This window comes from Homalodisca vitripennis, chromosome 6 (assembly GCF_021130785.1).
Source record: "Homalodisca vitripennis isolate AUS2020 chromosome 6, UT_GWSS_2.1, whole genome shotgun sequence".
Taxonomy (NCBI): Eukaryota; Metazoa; Arthropoda; class Insecta; order Hemiptera; family Cicadellidae; genus Homalodisca; species Homalodisca vitripennis.
This window is the reverse complement of record NC_060212.1, coordinates 101,632,054-101,654,314: the sequence shown is the minus strand read 5'-3', so window position 1 is coordinate 101,654,314 and position 22,261 is coordinate 101,632,054. Positions and strand designations below refer to the sequence as shown.

At 36.3% G+C, this 22,261-nt stretch overlaps 1 protein-coding gene across 2 annotated transcripts in view; it reads left to right on the top strand.

Annotated features, from left to right (window-relative positions):
- The window catches only part of LOC124364663 (probable nuclear hormone receptor HR38), a 95,640-nt gene extending 77,574 nt beyond the window's left edge, over positions 1-18,066 (top strand). For both annotated transcript variants that reach the window (XM_046820305.1, XM_046820304.1), the window contains exons 3-9: positions 1,921-2,151; positions 2,348-2,544; positions 10,430-10,647; positions 10,957-11,258; positions 12,920-13,122; positions 14,472-14,650; positions 15,299-18,066. In XM_046820305.1, coding sequence (XP_046676261.1) covers positions 1,921-2,151; positions 2,348-2,544; positions 10,430-10,647; positions 10,957-11,258; positions 12,920-13,122; positions 14,472-14,650; positions 15,299-15,555 — 1,587 coding nt within the window. In that variant the 3' untranslated portion in view covers positions 15,556-18,066. The remainder of the gene's footprint in view (positions 1-1,920; positions 2,152-2,347; positions 2,545-10,429; positions 10,648-10,956; positions 11,259-12,919; positions 13,123-14,471; positions 14,651-15,298) is intronic.
- The last annotated feature ends 4,195 nt before the right edge of the window (positions 18,067-22,261 follow it).

The following is a 22,261-nucleotide window of genomic DNA, read 5'->3' as shown; positions in this document are numbered from 1 at the left end:
GAGTGGACCAAGAATATAGCTGAAAATGGGATAGGCCCATTCTGGAATTCTAACGAATTCTGGAAGGTAAGATCCTAGAGACTTTAAAATTGCTTCCTATTGGTGAAAGGAAGAAGGCTATTGGTTCTGGGGTCAAAAGGTCAAGTCTATCGGTCCGTCTGGGCGATAATTCCTATCTTCGTCACTTTCTAAAACAAATTCTGTACAAATAGCTTTTACTCTGAAAGGAAACGCCGCACATTTTACGTAGTTCTTTTGACTTGTTTCCAAACTACAAGAGTTGTAAAGGAACACCAATAATTGAACTGATCCTTGTCGTTCGTTAAACGCTTGATGACTTCAGAAGTAATATACTTCAATTTGCATTTAGATTTTGTATACCTCTCTTTGACAGAAGATACCTGGTATTACAGTTGATAAAGTATATAATACTCTCTGACAAACTGTATAACAAGATCGGATAATTCACTGTTTTGAGTAATGCTATTTTTAAATTGAAGGGTTCCCGTTTATTGTTTTTAACTGTATAGTCAAAAATAATGAACTTGTTGGGGAATAACAAATTTTCTTACGTTCCAAAAAAAGAACAGTTGAAAGTTAATGACGCCATAAATAACAGCAACCGTTTGTACTTGGTTGTACAGGCGGTAATAACATATTTCGTTACTCCTCTGAAACGTATAGACTAAAGATTATTAAAAAATGGTAATATTGGTGTTCAACAATATTCATTTTACTAAGACATATTTAACTTTTTTACTTATTACTAATAAGTATTCTACCAAAGTTTGTTACCATTAATGGTAAATAATCATAGAAAATGACAATAAAATGAGTGTAACTTGAAAATCTGATAAAATTTTTTGTATAAATATTGTTTTGTAATTTTTAACAGATTTTCTCTATCTAAAGTCTCTAACATAATTTATTTAGTTCGTTGTATTTTAATATTAAGTTTCATGTTAAGTTTTATGACTACTCTCCTCTCCTTGTCTCTCTCTCCATCCTGAGTTTCATGAGATCGATTTACAGCTGAATAGGGCCATGAGATCGTTCAGTGGCCCTCTCATGGTAACTCCCCTTGAATAGGTCTCAGTACTGTGTAACATAGACCCTTTCTAAATCCGTTACAGGGAAGCACTCTTCAGAGCCTTCCCAGATAATATAAGGTGTTTCACCAAATGCTAACTGGGATGCCCATTTGGATTTGTTCTACGGATTGAACAAGTTTCTGATTTCCAATTCAACAACTAGATTGGGTGGTACAGACTTTCCTTGGATGGAGTGGGTCCTTTTGAACCGATTTCGAGCTGGAGTGGGCAGATGCAGTGTGACTCTCGATCCGTCATGTGGGTTCTCAGACAATGGAGCACATTGTCGATGATTGCTCCTTGCACTCACTTCCGGGAGGTTTAGCTGGCCTTCACAGCTTGCAGGAACCTTTGCTGGGTTGGCTTCGTTGTTAGAATTTGACTCTGTAACGGGAGATTAATAAACACACTATGTTGTTATCCCTTTTTAGGCATAGTTTGGTTTACTCTTTATAGATGCTAGTTATTTTTACTTTATTTTGAATCATGAACGTATGGTGGCTGACAATCATTATATACCATATTATATCTTGAGTATGTTTTACCTCTTCAACCTTTATGAATTTAGTTCATATTTTTATATTTTTTGCTTGCTTTTGGATTTTTATTTGCTATTTCATACTTTGTTCTTGCTTAGCATCTTTTTCGCTATATGTTTTAGTATTCGTTTCCAATCCAAATTTGTCATTATTGTCTTTTAGTTCCTTAGTTTCAAATAGTTTTAACCTAATCTGTCCACTTCTCCAGTTCTCTGTTTACAGACATTTACCATTTATTGCTTCTCTTGTACTCATGTCAGAGCTCCTCCTCATGGTGTCTTCTGTTTCAGCCGCCATACGGTCCCTCTAGTTTGGCTGAGCTGTTTTCGGCCCAATACTCTGACGACGCTTCTGTCTCGCTGCCCGAGGACCTCTATCCCTTCCAGGACGTGGCGCTTGAGGCAGCGCCGCTCCCCAGCTTCCAGGAGACATACGGTGCCAAGATGGAAGACGAGTGTTATAATGCCCCCGCATCCTACCACCATCATCCACACCCGCACCCCCACACACCGCATTCTCAGGTAAGCTACCCTTATCGTGTCTCCTTTCTTAATTGTTTAGAAAAAAGAGCATTCACTGGCTGTTACCTAAAGTAAAATCATTAATCCTTTTGATCAAATGAGGTTTTCCAAAAGAACTTCTGACTGGACACCCTAATCTTCTATATTTTATCTAACTTTTATTTTGATTAGACCTAACCTCAAGGTCGTGTTTCAGTACGATTTCCCGCACTATCCTACGACGCCCTATCACTACCCTCAGCCCGCCGCAGCATACGACCCGCCGCCCCCAGACTCATACAACAGTCTCCCGCACTTCCCCAGTCCCGCCGCTGAGCTTGCCGTCAACACAGCCCTGGGGGGACCCCGTCAGAGGCGAGCGTCTCTGCCTCTCCAACGTTCAGAGTCCACCAGGTAACTACCACCTACCGATTCGTATTTTGTGTTTATTTATAACAGTAAAATCTTGTTAACAAGCTCGAACTAGTGTTATTTTACTTAAATGTGGTATTTTATCCATGCAAACTCTTTTGCTTCGAGCAGCTATTTCATAATTGGCAACAAGTTTTCTTCTAAATATATTTTACGAATATGAGAAAGCCAAGAACTGTCACTGAAATTCTACTCACAGGCAAGGAACTCCATAAATATTTTTACGATCACAAACTTCATTAGGAGTACTTACAGTAGGTCTGATGTAAGATTTTAACAGCGTTTTTCAATTACTTTACATATAATTAATCATGTCTTAATGGAACAAATAGCGAAACAGCATCAAGGCTGTAAACGGTTTTGATGGCCAATGATGACATTTTAATGGAATAGTCCACAAGCATATTCGAAAGATTTTGGTATCCTAAATGAATTAGTATGTCATGTCTCAAAATGTGCACCACGTTAACTGGCAATACCCGACAATACGAACATAAGGTATATTCTGTACAAATATAACTATATTATTCACTGTTTCTTGCCTATTGCTTCTTTGAGGGTCCACGAGCCTTTCTTGTTCAATTTATTTTTAAGTTTAGGCTTGATTAATAGGATCTGCTTACAATATAAAGTAAACACATTGGATTGGATATAAGAGATTATGGATTGAAGTCAATTCAACCAAAATTTTACAGATTTTACGTTTTTTGACCATTTTTATAACGGATCTCACCAAACTCAATTATAATTAATTGTTGTCCGATATGTACCTAACCTACATCTAGCTTTCATTGTTAACTAATATTATACCAATTGTTGACTTTTTGTCCTATTTTCAGATCTATGTGCCTTTTTTCAAATTATCGTATTACACGTAACATTTCATCTTTAAACTACTCCATGTCTCATAATTTGATCACTTGTGTCCACACATTTTTGTCCTTTTAGGATACCTTTTTTAATTATTTAGTACATTGAATGAAAATCAAATAATAATAATAGCCACTACTTTCTTTGCTTCAAGTGCTATATGTCTAATAAATTTTAATATTATTTTTTTCTTATATTTTAAAGGATATTTTTATAACTTATTACGGTACTGTACTGATACATAACAATTGTAGTCATTATAATAAGGGCCAAATTAGAACATTAAAATTTTCGTATCCTTCAATACTTTTGAGATTTTTTTTGGCGTATATAGATCTGCAGGTACTTTTTAACATTCTATCATTTAGATTCTTAAATTTCATACTTTTAGTATGTAATTTTTTAGTCCATGTTAAAGTTTGTTATTGACGATGAAAGGATAACAGGATTTCGGTCATTTGCCATCGTTCCGTTATTTGCAATTGTTAGAACTACAAGCACTGCTAGGTCCATTTGTTAATACAATTTACTACACAACGTTTCGAGGATTGGAATCTATCCTCTTTAGTGTTCTTTATTTTTGTGTGTATAATTACCTCATCCACCTGATGAAGAAGATAGATTCAAATCCTTGAAACGTTGTGCAGTAAACTGTATTAACAAATGGACCTAGCAGTGCTTGTAGTTCTAACAATTTCTATACATTGTTAGTTATTATTGTGATGATATTGGAGTTAGGTGAAGAATGATTACCAGTCTGGCTGTATGACATGAGATAACTCGCGCAATGGTGAAGTAAACCATTAAAATAATTCAAGCCAATAAAATGGGTGCATTCGTACTAGCAAAAATAAAGTGAAACGTCATTTAATCGTTTGGGCAATCTGAGGAAACCTGGCCCCGCAGAATGTGAGGTAACTAGACTCTCGTTAGAAGAGTAAACGCGGGCTGCAGTGGTCGCGGTAATTGTGTGGTTAGGCAAATTACACCGAAATTATGATCATTACATTACATTCCACAATCCAGTAGGAGACTCCGGTTAGGCTACTTAAGCCCGCGACTCGTTTATATTGGGCAATTATGACAAAACACGGTTTCAGCCTCTACTTCATTTACGTTAACTTAATTCACTCTGTCCGTTTAGCTCTTTTTAAGTCATGGGGCTAGTTACGCTAATTTTTAGGAGCCGTGAAGAGTTAGGGGAGACCGTGTACTTAACTTGGATGCATATTTCAACTTTAAAGAGGTACGACTCACACGTAGACTACGAGTGAGATAAAAGTAAGTGTAAATTGTGCATACCAATAGGTACCTTATTCCTAGACCTGACAGGTCTTTCTTGGAATCGTGTCGTTGTTCATCTCTTTTGTATGTGCGATAACTCTTAATAGAAAGGTCCTAGAGACTTGAAACTTAGTACATAGGTTCCTGTTGGACCAAGGAAGGTATTGATTGTACGATCAAAACGTAAGAGGGCAGTCCGTCCGTTTGTCTTCCCGTCTGAGAGCTACCTCTTTCGTTTCGTTCTGAAGTTTCCTTCGTTAAACTATTTGATCGGTTTATTATTAGTGCAGTTAGTCGGACTTTCTTTAGTATTCATTGCCGCGATTAACTGCATCGCCCCTAAAGAATAATCATAGCATCTCTGATCACTGTTCAATTCCCATATTAAGGACTAAATCGAGCCGTTTTGTTCTTTTGCACCCACGATGTAGTCAACAAGACGTTAGTGGGTTCCTACGGTTGTTTAAAACTCAGAAATTTCGTTTAAATCGCGAAGCCTGAATCTCATAAAAACTATATTTTCGTCTCAGCGTTTTCATTCCTGAAAATTTCATTCAGACTAAGTGACCAAACTACAACTATCAGGAAATTCCTACTCTTCCTCAAATTTTGAAAACTTTCCCACTATTTTGAAGTCAACTTAACGATTCACAAACAGAACACAGGTGGATGGATGCTAATCAGTTGTTATGATTTCCGTGTGGACGGTTTAGACAGCCATATCTCATTATCGGTTTATCGCCACGAAGTGATTATCATTTCCTTCCTGGAATTCTATAGTAGAACCACAACTACATATTCCGCACAAACCTGTATACTTACACCCAACACTGTTGTCATTTCATCACATACAAACCTTGAGTATATGGGATTACACCCAAGATGGCAGCTATTACAGTTGGCTCCTGAAGAAGTATGTGATAAATACATGGTTAATTTGATCAGCGGTACCAACACTGATTTTTAGCTTCGGTGGCGGAAGGGATATTGGGTAGGGTTTTGGATATTACAGTAGGCCAACATGTTATATAGGCTACTAATAAACTAGTTATGTTAATCACTGATCTTCCAGACTGTCTTATCGTACATCATCTCTCTTACATAAGTATTTATACCCTCAACTCACTAGAGCAGCCTGCACCAAAATGTTCCGATGAAATTTGAGGCGGTGTTGCCACATCGCTAATGGCCATCAGCTTTTTCCTCATGTTGAGACGGATCAGTAAATTTTCATGAGTGTTAAACTGGCAACACTGTTGGGCTAAACCGCCATAACCACAATTGGACTATTTTTGCGACTTGTTCTGTTACGTCTTCTTGCTTAACACACATAGTCTAGAGCAGACTAACATATGCGAGCTATAAACAAATGAGTTCAGAAACATAAAAAATCTGGCATTCGGGAAGTGTACATTGTTGCTTCTACTTAGAGGCAACAGAGAGGATGTCGTATTTACTCACTGATGTACATAGAGGAAAGAGTATAAAGTGTTATGGAACCGGTCACCGCCAACCAGATGAATACTGTAGCCCACATTGGCTGTACTCTCCCGCGATAACCGGTGCCACAGGTGAAACAGTTTAATCAAAAACATGACTACTCATCCATACAACATGAACCGGTGACACCGGTTTATGCAGATGATTGACGTGAAGTCATGTCGAGACTGTTAAAAACGTTTATGTTATACAGTTTACATATTTCGACACGGAACGTTCACTCTATTTCCTTTCCGTCTCAATTATATACTCATTTAATGTAATAAATTGCACTAAACTATTACTACACTTAGTTATAACTTAAAACTACTATTCTATCAGTCCTACTGACCTACTGAAACTTTAATATCAAGAGCCGTTTGTACCTACTGATTGTAGAACAATGTTAAACATTAAACCCTTTTACTCATTATTTTTGGTCATGGAATCATGGAAAATTTAACATTTTAAAATTTTTATTAAAATGCACACCCAAATGCTTTTTTACGCGCTTGATACTTTTATTGGCTACTCATAAAATTTCACACCGTTTCATACTTTATCGTTGAATACTAACTAAATACACTTTACACAAAATATTTGCGTATTAGGTATTTTCAAACGAGATATCTCATACTGTTAAATATAAGGCTTTAAAAGTGTAAGAAATTCAAAGTTATTGTTTTAATTATTTATAAAGCAGGGTCGTACCCCTACAGCCAACTCTAAAATTGTCGTGCCGACGAGCTTTCAAATATAAGTAGGCTACAGAGATAATGTTTTCACTAAAATGAGAAATGTTAAAAAATACACGCAACTCCCCAAATGAACCAAAACAATACTAAGCCCCAACAGTGAGCGCACGTTACTTATATGATTAAAATAAAGTTATGAATACCTTCAAAATTATTTCCAAGGAAATCGAAGGGGAAAAAAGAGTACTTTTCAGAATCGCTGTGGGCAGAGCTGCGACCTAGCGGTTCACGACTGAACTAACAGCAGAGAGTGAAGCACTTTGACACATTTCCGTCTCCGTTTCGTCACCAGCAACAGCTGGTCGCTCACATTGTTGTTGCTAAACTGAGCTTGTTTATGTGATTGGGGGCGGCACCCTCCCCTCACCGCCCCCCAGATCCTATCGGGCTCATTCCCTCTAGTTATGCAAATTTGTTATGACATGCGTCTCACACAATTGTCGATTTATAGGGACCCCCAGCGAGTGCGGTCGTCGGTTTCTCGGTTAACCACTGCACCATTACATACATATCCTCCTTCGCACTCAGATGCATCTCTGATCTCTAATACAGCGTTTCACTTGTTTGTATTTACTGTGCTTGTATTCAGGCGTACACGTCAAACGGTATAGGTAAGAACATGAAGTAAAAATATCATAAGACAATAACGTAGCCAGAGAAGAATTTGGGGAGGGGGGAGGAGTCAAGACGGCTGGCATTTTACCGTAGTGAACTGAAAGTAAGGCAAGTGCACTCAACCGCTCATTTTTTCCTTAAAATGTTCTTGACCCGTTTCAATGTTAAGAACGATCTTTCAGCGGTTAGTATATGTCAGTAATACTGAATTATTTAAATAATAATACTCCTTTGCAAAAATGTAAATGAAAAAGTTATAAACTGAGAGCGGTCCGGACCCCCTCGCTGGCTACGTCCTTGCACCAAGAGAAATTAACCTTATTTTTTACAATTAAAAGGATTTTAAAAGAGCGACTTTTATGTAGAAATAGATGGAACTTGCAGTTAAAAGCTCAGTGTTTAATCGAACACACCAACACTGTAAACTGTCCTACATGGCACATCTATAGAGTAATACATATTACTAAAGAGTAATACAAATCTTTTTCGACGTGGAAAATAAATCAAATTTGCAGAATAACTCGTAACCAGTATTTACAGAAATTTCAAAACTCAATCAGATCTAGATTCACTTTAATCGGATAAGAAATAATAATAACCGCCAATTTAAGCGAACCTTTAATTATTTCATTAATACTATTAAAATGACATGTTCATAAAAACGACCGATTAGAATGTATTATCTATATTTAAAACTGATCACACGGCGCTAACGTAGTACTAAGCGTATAGCAGACGACTTATTTTTCTGCAACACTTAATAATAATTTTAATTGCGAGGTGAGGCGGCAGACAGACGGACGTCAACCTTGGCTTATTACCTCAGGCGCGAATGATGAATATATTAAAATTCCTGCACGTAATATAATTTTAAGACGTGTTTGTTGTTAATTTTACAAGTATTTTTAGCTCGTGCACGCTATTATTATGCCGGGGAGATAGTAATCCCACTTCACATTAGACTGCACTTAGGCGAATAACTGGCTGAGTTTTGTAATTAACGTGTGTCATAACATAAATAAGGCTGAGCATTAGCGATGTATCGAATTACGGGATTACGTGCTACGAGTGTGTCAATCCGTCGGCAGAATGACACAAATCGTCGTCGTGCATGTGCTTTGTTACTCGTTTCGTTTCTTGTTTTAATAAATTGACTATTGCATCAAATAGGAGGACAACCACTGAAATGTAAATGGTATATGAATGCTACGGAATGTTGAATAATTTCATATAATATGTCTTTGGTATGGTCATCTGGTAATTTTAAATCATTTCTTTACACCATCAAATAAAAATTGTCATGTACCATCTGAACAGGAACATCACAATTATAGACTACAGCCGTTTCTGAAGCACGTCGTGTTTATACAAATGTCAGACAGTGAAGTGTAAGTGCACTTTGCAGGAAAGCCTACAAAAAACCTACAAACGTGATTGGCTCATTTTATACCACTATACATCAACAACCGGTATCCGTTTTATCTTCGTCCCAAAAAGGAATTTACAGCTGAGGCGGCCTTGACTCTCGCCAACGCCGGCACTGCGAAAGCTTCCAGCGGGGATTCTGTCGCCAGAGGTCGCAGCCCGACTCCGTGAACACACTCGGGACACGGACGTGGCAACGTTGTAAACTCTTGATGGACCTGCACACTTCCTACACAAGCCAGGAACGAGGTTCTGGACCCGGGAATGACCGGTGCCGCTAGAAAGCTGCACCCGCAACACTGATGCACCGTGGAGGATTATGATAAACCTCTGTGGAGTGGAGTGGATGCGCGCTCGGTCGAACGACACGACTTCTTATTGCGTACATCATAAATACCCGTCACAAGACTTGGCCAGTTCCATTACGTAACCGTTTGGAATATGTTTAAACCAAAGGTCCAAAGTTGTGCAAGCTTCGCTGGAATAGCTTTTGATTTTATATTGAATACTCTTTTCTTTTCATTGCAGCTCGCTTAGTAGAAAATATATGGATAGCTACAATTCGAGACGGTCGTCGGATTATTTTTAATTGGAGTACTATCAAGTAAACACTAGTCTGAACTTTGAAGTATTTTAAAATTAATCAGTAAAACTTCGATAAGCTAGGTACTTGTCTTGGGAGTGGTTAGTCTTCATAACAGGAACATAATGCTAATAAATTATACAAAGACACTTAAAAATTAAAGAAAATATTGCTAGAAAACGTTTGGTTAATAGAGTAAGTAACGACTTTTCTGACAACCCTTCTCGCTACCTCTAATCAATGTTTGGTATACCGCTTTTATTATTAAAACTGTTATACAAGACATTTAAAATTATATCTACCCTATTTTCATACACTAATATTGTATGATACCCCTTTCAGGTGTACATCCATGCACAACTACGATCTACGATTTTAAACACTCAACCTTTATATACGGTAAGCCTAGGCCAGCACGTATAGGTTGCAATAGTAGCCTATGTGTGATTTACTGCCGAAACATTCTAACCTCAAATAAGGTAACCTCGACATTCAGTCTGTGTAAACTCACAGACAAACCCACTCCGACTCATGCATGACAAGCAGGTATGGACCATTTTGACATCTTCACACCTTCGCAGCGTACATGCACGCGTCCCACTCAACCTGAGTGTCAAAGACGATTGTCGTATCTTTTGTGGGCTATAACGAGTATAACGGTGGCCTTAAACGGTAGGCTACCTAGCAATTCCTGCTGTTCTAACCAGCCTCGGATATTCCATATAAAGATAGAATAATTACACTTGCTGTTACCATTGTGAGCTTTTCCAACAATAGTACATTACGTGCTGCAACAATGTACAACTTTGAGACAGTTTTTATTTACATCAATTAAAATTGTTTTATAATTTTACAGCAGCAGCGAATCTCCAAAACCGCGGGTGCCCGGTGTGACAGCCTCGTGCCCTCCGACCTCGGTTTCCTCCTCGGCCTCATCGTCTCCCACCTGCGAAGCGCCGAGGCCGCCACCCTCCTCGGGCCCCACACCACCCTCGCCCAGCCAGCTGTGTGCCGTCTGCGGGGACACGGCCGCTTGTCAACACTACGGCGTGCGCACCTGTGAGGGCTGCAAAGGTAAGTCTTGTATTCAACTAAACCAATTTCATTGCAACATATTTCAAAATTCAAACAACAAGAATTACTAAGTAAGTAATCCACTGTGGGGGCTAATCATTCGACATTTGATCGTGGTATAGAATCCCACTTGCCAGTTTATCAAAATGTTCAATGTTTACTACTTCATTTTCAAAATACCAGCCAAGGCATTTTCCTTTCTAATCCCAATGCATGTGTATTCCGTTGTAAAAATTCATCATACAGTGTAGGGAAATAATAAAGGTTCAAACAGACAAGCGCTTGATTAAATTTTGTCCGTATCCACAGGTTTCTTCAAACGGACAGTGCAGAAAGGCTCAAAGTATGTGTGCTTGGCGGAGAAAGCCTGCCCAGTCGACAAGAGACGGAGGAATCGCTGCCAGTTCTGCCGCTTCCAGAAGTGTCTGGTTGTCGGGATGGTGAAGGAGGTGGTGCGCACAGATTCGCTCAAGGGGCGCCGTGGCAGGCTGCCTTCCAAACCCAAGAGTCCACAGGAGTCACCGCCTTCACCACCGGTCTCGCTGATCACAGCTCTTGTGCGAGCACACGTTGATACCAGTCCTGACCTCTCCACTCTGGACTATTCCCAGGTGGGTTGTGCAACACAAGCTACTAGACAAAGTCAGATTTTTTCCAAAGGGAAGGGAAAGATGAAGAGTCTATTCTGATATTCAACCAGTAAACCAGGAATAAAGCTCCAACTCAGTGCTAAATGAGAAGTATATAGGCAACCATTTATTAACCATCTTTCTCAGATAGTTAGATCAATTTTTTTTAGTTAGAAACACAGAGGCTGTTGATGAGATGAAGAATAATCATGCTCATTGTAGCTTGACATTAAATATGTCTACCAACAGTACATTTCTGTTATATTTGACCTCCCTATTATATTAGATCTAAAGCTAAACAGAAATCTCTCCCCCAGTGAAAGAATTCTAAGGCATAATAATTTCTAAAAAAATCACGCTTTATGATACTGCTGAGAAAATTTCATCAATAAAAAAGATGTATGTAACATGTAAAGAGTAGATAGGTTAATGAGCAACACTGTAGCAGGCTACTAGAAAACAATTGAATGTAATTGTATGTACGTGTTATACATCACACTTTTATATTTCCTCACTAAACATTCAGTTTTACAGCCTCTACAGTGATCACTGTCTGGAGGGTGTTAAATTTTACAAATAAATCTATCAAGGCGCTAAGTTATAACTTCCTTCTTTCACAGCAATTCCTGTGAAACTGAGCACTTGTTATTAATGTCCATTTACTTGGTAACAAATGGTCTTATAAATCTGAACTGAGATGACAAGCGAAATTAACGGCATCTGGTTCCAGCCTAACCACTGACCCCGAGGGAATCACTCGGTATTATACATTAATAATATATTATACATCAGGTGTATGCTAAACACACATTATGAACATAAATTATTCATTCAGTTTTACACTCTTTATTCTAAAACCAGTAAAAATTCATTCACACGACTAATAATAACCATAATTATCCTCTCAACAAAATTTCCAGTCTTTTTTGTCTAATGATTATAAAAATGTTCTCTCTCACACCATAAAAAGTATTAATTTTCTGTTATATAATTTATTTTCTCTAAAATTATTGATAGCTTCAGACTTGTTATATCAATTTAAATAAATGAATTGAGTGTACTTTCAAAGTAAATAAGGAAAATCCTCAGAAATATTATTTTGTTTCAAGTAAATATTATAGAAACGCAAAGTCTTAAAGCATTTAATGTAAGAGCATGAGGGTTAGAAATGGTAAATAAAATAACTAGACCAACTTCACAACTCCTTGACTTTAGCTCCTGTGATCATTTGAAATTATAATAAAGGACAATAAATTCACAAAAGTTTAAGTATAGCTCACAACATTTGTTTTCCATGAATTAACAGATGAAGCTCATTCCCATCAAGTTGTATGCACAAATTGAAAGGAGAGTGATCCAATATGATGCACATTGCACATATATCAAATATCACACACATCCCTGTAAGCAAAATGGGTGACAAAGAAGTTTTGTTCAGTGAAAGATTCAATTGTTTAACCAAACGCTTATTTTATTGTTGACTTATTTAGAAGAGCAAAAGAAGATGGAGGAGCAAGGAACAAAACATAAAGTTTGGAGAGAAAATTGTATTGATAAATGAACACATTCTGTTCTGAAAAATTAAGTGGCATTTTTCATTTTTGCTGACTTGTACCGTATTAACTCAGCATGTGTGTTTTCAGTACAGAGAACCCAACCCCATGGAACCACCAATCACCGAAGCTGAGAAGATCCTCCAATTCTACAATCTGTTGACCACTTCCCTAGATGTAATTCGTCACTTTGCAGAGAAAATTCCTGGCTTCAGTGAACTTTGCAGAGAGGATCAAGAGCTGCTCTTCCAATTGGCTTCTTTAGAGCTCTTTGTCCTCCGACTTGCTTACAGGTGATCTCTATTTTCAGCAAATAACTTGATTTCTATATTCTCTGTTTATGTGAGCAGTGGAGTAGCCAAGGTGTGTAAGGGTGTTAATACCCCCCCCCTTCAACTATGAGACCTCTAATGGTAACCCTAAATCATAATAAAAGAAAGGATTGGAAACAATTAATCGTCACCAGAGATATCAAAATAGTTGCCAACCAATTAATTTGTACTTGATATAACTCCCAAACATGGGGTTTTTGTGCCTATTTTTAAATTCCAAGTAGACTCTCCCCTTGGTGAAAATCCTGGCTGCACCACTGTATATAAGTATTTAGAGTCAAAGAGAATCTTCATTTTCAGGCTGTTTATAATCAATTACGAGGGTGAGTCAAATATTTGCTGGACTTTTCCTTTTGAAAATCCATATCCATACAAGTGAGGTGTGCAAGGTCTTTCTCTATTTAGGTAGGGATGTCAAGAGAAGGGGAGGGCCAATACAGCTCACCAGACCAGACGTTATTATTAGCATCATTTCTGTGCAAGAAGTACACATGTCTGTTGAGCAACGCATTATTATCAAATTTATTTTCCTAAAAGGCGTAAAACCTGCCTACATTTTGCATAGAAATAATTGCTTTCAAGAATACAAGTTTATTACAGGCACAAACAATTTTGCAAGGTTGAGAGTGGAGCCAAGCACACATATGCAAAAGGCCCAAACCCATTTTTCTGCAAAGAAAATTCTGGCTATGGGTTTTTGAAAATACAGAAACATACTGCTTACTAATTTTTTTCATGAACAGCATATAATGAATATAAGTACAATTGCCAACCGCTTCATTCCGATAAATTTTAATTTATTAAAATGTTTATTAAATACTTAGTTCTGCTCCATGACAATTCTCAACCACACACACACACACACAGCTGTATTGTTTCAAGACAAAATGCACCAAATTCATTGGGTAACATGTGAACATGCGCCCTACAATTCTGATCTGTTGATATGTTGTTACAACATGTTTGGGCCAATCAGAAAAGGATTGGAAGACACCTCTTTGACGATAAAGAAGGGGAAATCTTTGTGCGCAATAGGATAAGACTACTATCATTCTTTGATAATGAAGTTAAGAAACCTGATCACCGTTGGGAAAATGTGTTAATAAAAGAGGAGATTATGTAGAATTTTGTGTGTTCAAAAATCATGTATTTACTCTACCAATAAATGTGCTAAAAATAAAGTCTGCTAAATATATTATTAACTCTAATATTCTTAGAAAAACTTATTCTATGATAAGCAGTAATGCCATTCAAACACTAAACATTTGTGTTGTAGTGGAAAATAAGTTGACGTCTGTTTCATTTTTCAGAACACGAGCAACAGACACTAAACTGACTTTCTGCAATGGAGTGGTGTTGGATAAACAACAATGCCAGCGCAGTTTTGGTGATTGGTTACTAGCCATCTTTGACTTCTGTCAGTCTCTGCATGCCATGGAGATAGACATCTCTGCCTTCGCCTGCCTTTGTGCTCTTACCTTAATAACAGGTTGGTAAACCTGCTTTATACATCAGATGATGTGGTAATCACCAGCTGTTTAGTTAAGATGTCAGATGTTGACGCTCGCAAAATTATAATACTGGGGTTCAGAGCTCATCAAGACACAGACTCTTCATGTTTTTGTTAATATCCCTTTCACTTTCTCGTTATGATATTGAGCAATGAATTGTTCAAATAGATGACATTACTGTATTTCAGGGTTTTTTAAACTATTATTAAAAGGTAAATAATATGTAATGCACAATTGTTTAATCTTGGAACATTCTGTTTGGGTTTCCCTATTGCTTCATAGTTTTATAAACAAAGTATAGCCTCTAGTATGATTTAATCCTCTGAATGCTTTATAATTATAGTTACATTGTAGAGCAGTTTCTTCATGAGAGTATTGTCTGTTGCACTCTCACCAAATTTTTCAAAATCAGATTACTTTGTTTCCAATATTATAAATTGTTTCAATTTGACTTGTTAATAACATATGTGTATGGTAGTAATTCACCTAAATACACGATAACGACATGAGTTAAAACAATCAATTGCATACTATGTACCTAATCAGTTATAACCTGTTACTAAGTTACTATATATATATATATATAAAATCTTCCAAACATTTAAATGTTGAACTTTTGTTCTCAGAACGACATGGGCTGAAGGAACCTCACAAAGTAGAACAGTTGCAGATGAAGATCATCGGCTCTCTGCGAGACCACGTTACGTACAACGCAGAAGCTCAGCGCAAGATGCACTACTTCTCTCGACTTCTAGGCAAATTGACAGAACTTCGCTCCCTAAGCATGCAAGGACTCCAGAGGATCTTCTACTTGAAACTCGAGGATCTTGTTCCTGCACCTCCGCTTATTGAGAAGCTGTTCGTCGCTAGCCTGCCGTTCTGAACACCAGTGCGCGTCTAACTGCGGAATCATTTCATACTGAGCCAGCTCGTAGTGGGAGTGGCGTAGGCTCCTTGCTGAGCGGACTTCTTGTTGACTCTTCAGCATTTTTCGTGTCACGACACTTCACTCCCCCTCGTTGTACACTTAGTTCAGCTGCCCCACGGTAGACTGTTGTCGTTTGCGGCTGAAACCCCAGTACGACATTCGCTTTATATGTCCAACGCACAGGTTACGTTGCCAGTTTTATTTTAACTCGACTCTCGAGTTCATATCTGTGTCTTTAAGGTATAAATGTTAACACAAAATATTTGTGAATCTGTGACTGTGGTGGAATTATTGTTGCATTAACATTGTTGACATATATAATACTATTGTTTTCAATCGTTGCAGACCACCACATGTTTGAACAATTTTACAAACAACAAACAATCCTTTTAAATTCAACTTAAAAACCAACTAGTTTGATAGGTGTGGTATATATTTTTTCGAGTATAAAGTCAAATTTAATTTTTTAAATAAATCAATTAAAAATTAATAATTATATTTATAATATTTATGAACAAATATTTTGTTTGTAGACAGGCATTAATTAGGCATTTTATTTAAGAAAGAATAAGATTATGTTGTTAATTGTTACTCTTAATCTTAATATACTTGATAAGTATGTTACAAATATCAATAGTAAATTCTTCGATAATGTAAATTAAAAGAAAGAAAATTGAATTATAGTAACCAGGCTTGGAGTGTATTTTGTTCCAAGATCTTAGGATTTTCTTTCAGTTTTTTCATAAAGCAGCAGAGCTGATAAATACTATTTTTGATAAAAACTCGTTAAAAAATTAATCAAAACTATTTTCATACTTGTCTTCTGTATTTTTCTAGCTTTTAAATATACACAATATTTTGTTCTTTAAATGATTATTGTTCTTTTAAGTGTAAAATATAAAAACCGATTTTGATGTATTGCCTTCAGAAAGTCTGAACTTCCAATTTTGAACTGTGTTATCAGAAACAATGTTCCTTGAAATTGTACATTGGCTGCAAAATAATATATTTCTCTTAGCAGTTCATAAACTTTGCCTGTTGATATTGTTGTAAAGGAAATATTACGTGTTGACATAAGTTGTACTTTTGTGTGTTTAACTAATAAGAAGCACCGAATGATAGTAGTGCTCTAACAATTAATGTAAACATTTTCTTTTGACAGTTTTGTTATTGTCAGACAAATCACTGCTCACTGGACAGCAAAACAAGTCAGAACATTCCTTGTCATAAGGAAATAGTGAAATTAAGAAGCTGATTTTTATATGTTTCATTGTTTGTATTAAGCTTCAATTAGATTATCCATTAATTGGGATATTTTTGTTGAGTAATATTTACTCCATTACATGTATTTGATGTTCTGCTATTTATTATCTCACTAAAGAACACTATGAGTGGTGTCAGAAAGCAGGTAGGGGAAGACAAGAAGGTAGTTGATTAAGTAGTCTATTTAATTGAAATGCCTTGATTACATCGTACCGGTAGAGATTGTACAAATAGTGATTTAAGTGTCAGTGCACAATTTGTTGGTGGCCTTTTGACTGCTTTACGCCACTGTGTACGTTATGTCGTGTCAAGTGGGTGGAACATATCAGACCTTTAGTGTAAGTGACAGAAGTGCGTTCTACGTTCCGCCGCGAACGCGACCCAGACGCAGTGTACAAGTTACCACGCCAGAGCGCAAGTCTGTGATCGGTTGGTTGGAAGGCCGTCCCGTAGAGTTTATTTTCACACGTCAGTAATATTGGCGAAGAGATGTATCTAATGTAACGATTGACTGTACAGGTTTTATAAATGACATTTGTTTGTAGCTTTGATTTTTACTTAAGCCTTTTTTATTTAATATTTTATAATTGTTTTCATTATTTTAGAAGAGAGTTTGAGTTACCATTAATGCCATAAGAACAGATTATATAATATAAAATACGTTGATAATTAAGTTAAGAGATACACTTTTATAAAGACAATTGAGACTGAACATAACGTAAAAGTACGGTAAGCAGCACAAGAGCTTAGCAGAAGGTTCTCATACCATATCTAATGCACTCTGTTATGTTATTTATTCAAGCAAAAGTTTGTATATTTCTACTGCCTTTAATACTTATTATTGTGGATGCCTTTAAATTAACTCAGTATTAGATCTTATTCATAAAAATCCCGTTGTTCGGTCATAGGAAATTAATAATTAGAAACGGACTTATTTCTTGTATCTTCCAGACAGTAGTTTTTGTCAGTTTGTAGTGCAGTTGCAGTTTTGTTATGAGCCAGTTTCGTGTTGTAATCGTGTAGATGTTCACTTATTGTGTATCGGACTCGCAGTTATTTTACCAATAGTAGTCCTATTCTCTGTTATTTGTTCTCAAGTGTGCTGTATGTCTCAATGTGCGCTCCGTCATGATGCACTTTTATTTACAGCTGTTTCTTGCCATTATTTCTGTGTGAATCACAATCTATGATTGCCAATAGAAACTGTCTATTTATTACTCACCCTTCCCTGCATCCATTGTTGAACTACCACAATAAGCAGATCACTTAAGGAAATCACATAATACAAGTAATGTTTGGAACAGTTAATATAGTCTATTTTTTGAACACATAGTTAGACACAGGTAAAATTATAAAATATTACTCAAAAGTGAACTAGCAGTCAGTGGACTGCCATCAATATGAACCATAATTAAGATGTTTCAAAAGAATAAACAGTTTGGGAATAAAAAAAAACAATCAGAAAAACAATAATGTGATAGGATCAAACTATACGTATACCTGTAACAAAACAATGTTCACTTTAAACCCTTTTAATTTGGTCCAATATGTAAATATAAGACCAAATTCTTTGATAACATAGCAGCACTGTCTTGTGATGTCTGTTGTTTTTCTAAACTTAAAGGAGGATGTTATGGATGAAAAATCTTGTAATGTAACCTCACAACCCATAATGGTTTTTTCCAAATTTATGAATGTAGTGATGTATTACTAACCACAAATGTTGAGATTCTGGGGTGCAAGGGTAATTTGATAGGTCTAGTCTACTGTGGGAAAAATTACTGTTGGAGTTGGTTCCCTAAGAGTCAAAGGTTCTTCCCAGCCTAGACACAAGGGTGTGCCACTCCATGCCTGCTTCGACTGGAGAGGCTGGTTCAGAGCAGACTTCTTCTTCCGAGGGGACATAACTTGAGATTAGTGCCCTAAACTTTTCCTCATGAATGAAGCAGTGCAAAGGTCCTTATAGGACTAGGTGCAATTTTCTAAGCTTCTTGACCTAAGATATATATAAAACATAAACCTGTTATTCTGGAACAAAATTGTGCACCTACAAATAATTTTATTACAGCCAAATTTTAGTAGGTTGAAAAACAAAGGATTATTTTCTTTAAAGACCATTCTATTCATTGCTGGCACTTGCTGAAAGAATGGACTGTCTTAAATTGTGTGGCTAGTGACATATATACTTATTTGTTTTTAGTTCTAGAACTGAATAGTTTAATGTTCTTGACGCTATTCAATGTTTACTTTCCATAAATAAAGAGATATTTGATTTGATATCTTGTCAAAAAAAGGAATGCTAATGTTTTTATCACAACTCATATTTACTGGAACTGGTACATACACACAGTGTTCGATTTCTGTAACTACAGGTGGTGGAGCTGTAACCTCACATGGATTTCAGTGCTTGGAATACCTCCCAGAAAAGGAGTGCTCAGAAACTTAAAATACAGTCTCAAAACAGTGCTTAAGAATTTGTTCCTGAAGTGGAAAGGAACATTTTCTGTGCAAATAAGTGCTTGTTTTTTCAAATAGAAGTACCATGTAATTCCATCTCAGATCAAGCACTGTGTGTTTATATTTATTCCAACAACTGTGTCACTTGCCAATTACTTTTAAGCTACAACTGATTACAATTTGACAGATCTACAGAACAGAGAACTGGCAGATTGCAGTTCAATAGATTGTACACAGTTACACCCAACTAGCCGAATAATACATCTAGATTGTTATGCTACCTGGGAGACAAACCTGGTGATAAGGTACAACCAATGTTCACAAATTAGCTAATTTTTCACCCTATTGCTGAGGTGAATTTTAAAGAAATCATAGGTTTATTTTGAGTTTTGTATAGGTCTCGGCTATAAAGAAGAGTTGATTTTTGGGCGTACATCAAATTTTACAATATACTGGAGGCTGAGTTTAGAAACGAGACTAAATTAATTTAGCAAGTATGCATGACAAAGATCACATTAACTGCATTTATGAGTAACTAAGTACAATAGGTTTCAGTTACTTTTTAAAATAGAGTCTACAAAAAACGAGGTTGCAAAAATTCTTTGGTGCTTTCAATACAGAACCTGAGAAGAATTCGTACGTATTTAGTTGGTTTTTGTGTACAAAATCAATTTATTGCATTTGTCCTGACAGTAGCATTTACACAAGATTTCTATGCAACTCCACCGAAAACAACCCCCAGAACCCAACACTACCCTCCAGTTTCTATAAAGATAGAAACATGTAATATATACACATATATATGCTATATTACATGGCTGTCGCTACGATAACTAACTGTACCACAAAAAGCCTAAAAAAATTTGAAATTTTTTACAAAAATTGATTTTATCTTGTATTTTGCTCAAGTTGGTACCCTATTTCCTTCTAATATGTTGATCATTCAAATTTTTAACAAATTTACAATTACGTCAATCATTTAAGGACTTGGAGTAAAAGTAAAATGTGTTTTGGAATGCACATAACATTTCTTTGTTGTAATAAACAATTATTTTGTATTTTGAGCAATTATCGGTTACATGTAAATCCCATTCAAAGTTTTCGATCACCATGTATCCAAGAAATGCTAAAACAAGTTCAAACTTGCTGCAAAAATTAATCTATTAAGTATCACAGCTGATTGTATGCCATTTTTTTTCAAATATGGTGGCCTTAAATTAATTCACAAGTCCATTATCAAAGACCCAAAAAAGCAGAATATGTTTTTTACAGGAAGGAAAGTTGATGAAAAGTCCACAAGAACAAACGTGTAACAATGACGATTTCAATGAAATTTCTACTAATGTAAAACTTTAAGAAAAGTATGGCACATGTTTCAAAACAAGTGAAATGCTCAGTACAGGAATTGTTTTGCTCCATGGCAATGCTCAGCCCCATACCCTGTTGTCACTCAAACCGTAGTTCAAAAGTTCAATTGGGAGAAAGTCTGACTGCCATTTGTTCCTGCACATGAAGGCAGCAAGAGCTTTCAATCCAATGATGAGGTGACCAATGCTGTGGAGGCATGGCTATTGTTTGTTACTGGCAAGAAGTTTTTATGAAGAAGGTACACAAAAGCAGGTAACCTGCTACAAATGTTTGTACATTGAAGAAGCTATGTAGAAAAATAGTTTGACGTCCCATTTTTCATAAATATTTACTTGAAAATAATTAGTCACAAGATTTTTTTAAATGTTACTTTTTGAATACTATGACAAAACAATATTGTTCTCGTATTTAGGAAAAGTATTTTAAAGGGCTTTGACAACTAAATATTAAAAAAAACAACACAACCAAAAAATCAATTGTGTTACCTAAGACAAGTTCGGATGCATCTTCACTTGTATTCTTCAAATAATCCTTGCACCCAAATTATAATGGTTTAAATTTCAGGTATACTAAATTTGTCCAAGTAGATGTTTCTGATGGAACTTTTTACTTTTGGAGCCTAAGAGTGTCCAGGCAAAATATGACATAGGAATTCTTTATAACAAAAACCATTGATTGTGGAAACATCTCACGGGTCGACTTCAACCGCCTTTCAGTCTCGGGGAATTGGTGAGCACATTCCAGAGCAAGATTGCCCCCAAAACGATGACATTTTGGTGGGAAATTATTTGCTTCAAGACAGGAAAGGGTTGAGTCTCAGAGATGCCCGATGCTTACTGAACTCTCTTTTGGAGAAGCCACTCAATTCCCAGTGGCATTACCGAGGTGGTGATAGCAGTAAAGAGCTTTTTTCCCCGAAAACTGTATTGAGCAACAAGACTCAGACCACCCCTAGCATATTGTGGAGGTTTTCTGCCCTTTAACAATTCTGGATCTTTATCAGAGCACCAAGGCTTCTGAGGGTCTGCACCAAAGGCTGAGCTTTGCAGCTTGGTGTAGTACTTAGTCATGGAACTACTGAATACTATTTTGGGGTAATTGTGGAAAAACATTGCCTTAAGTTAATTTGTAGCATTTAAAAAATGTAGGCTGTTTACCTATACCACTCCTCCCAGTTAAATTTTTATATCTGCAACCGTTATAAACAACCATGAGATAAGATTTTATGATTATCTCTAGTGTAATTGATAAAGTGACAAATAATAGAAAATGTAAATATTGGTCCTTGAAGTTCATGTAATAATAAATTTCACACCATAGACTATAAAAAATTACTTGTATTTATGAGCAGAGTAAGAGTAATCCATGGTTATAAGTTACGCCTATAAAACTGTTTTTATTTAATAATAGCAAAAAGTTGATCAACAGCTGTGACATCTTTATCAGTTCACAAGGGGTTTAAATATGCCTGTACTATCTGTCATTATAATTGTGGTCTTTATAATTGAGTTTTTTTAACATATTTAAAACTTAAATACTAACTTAAACTTAAAGTACTTGATCTAAAGAAAGG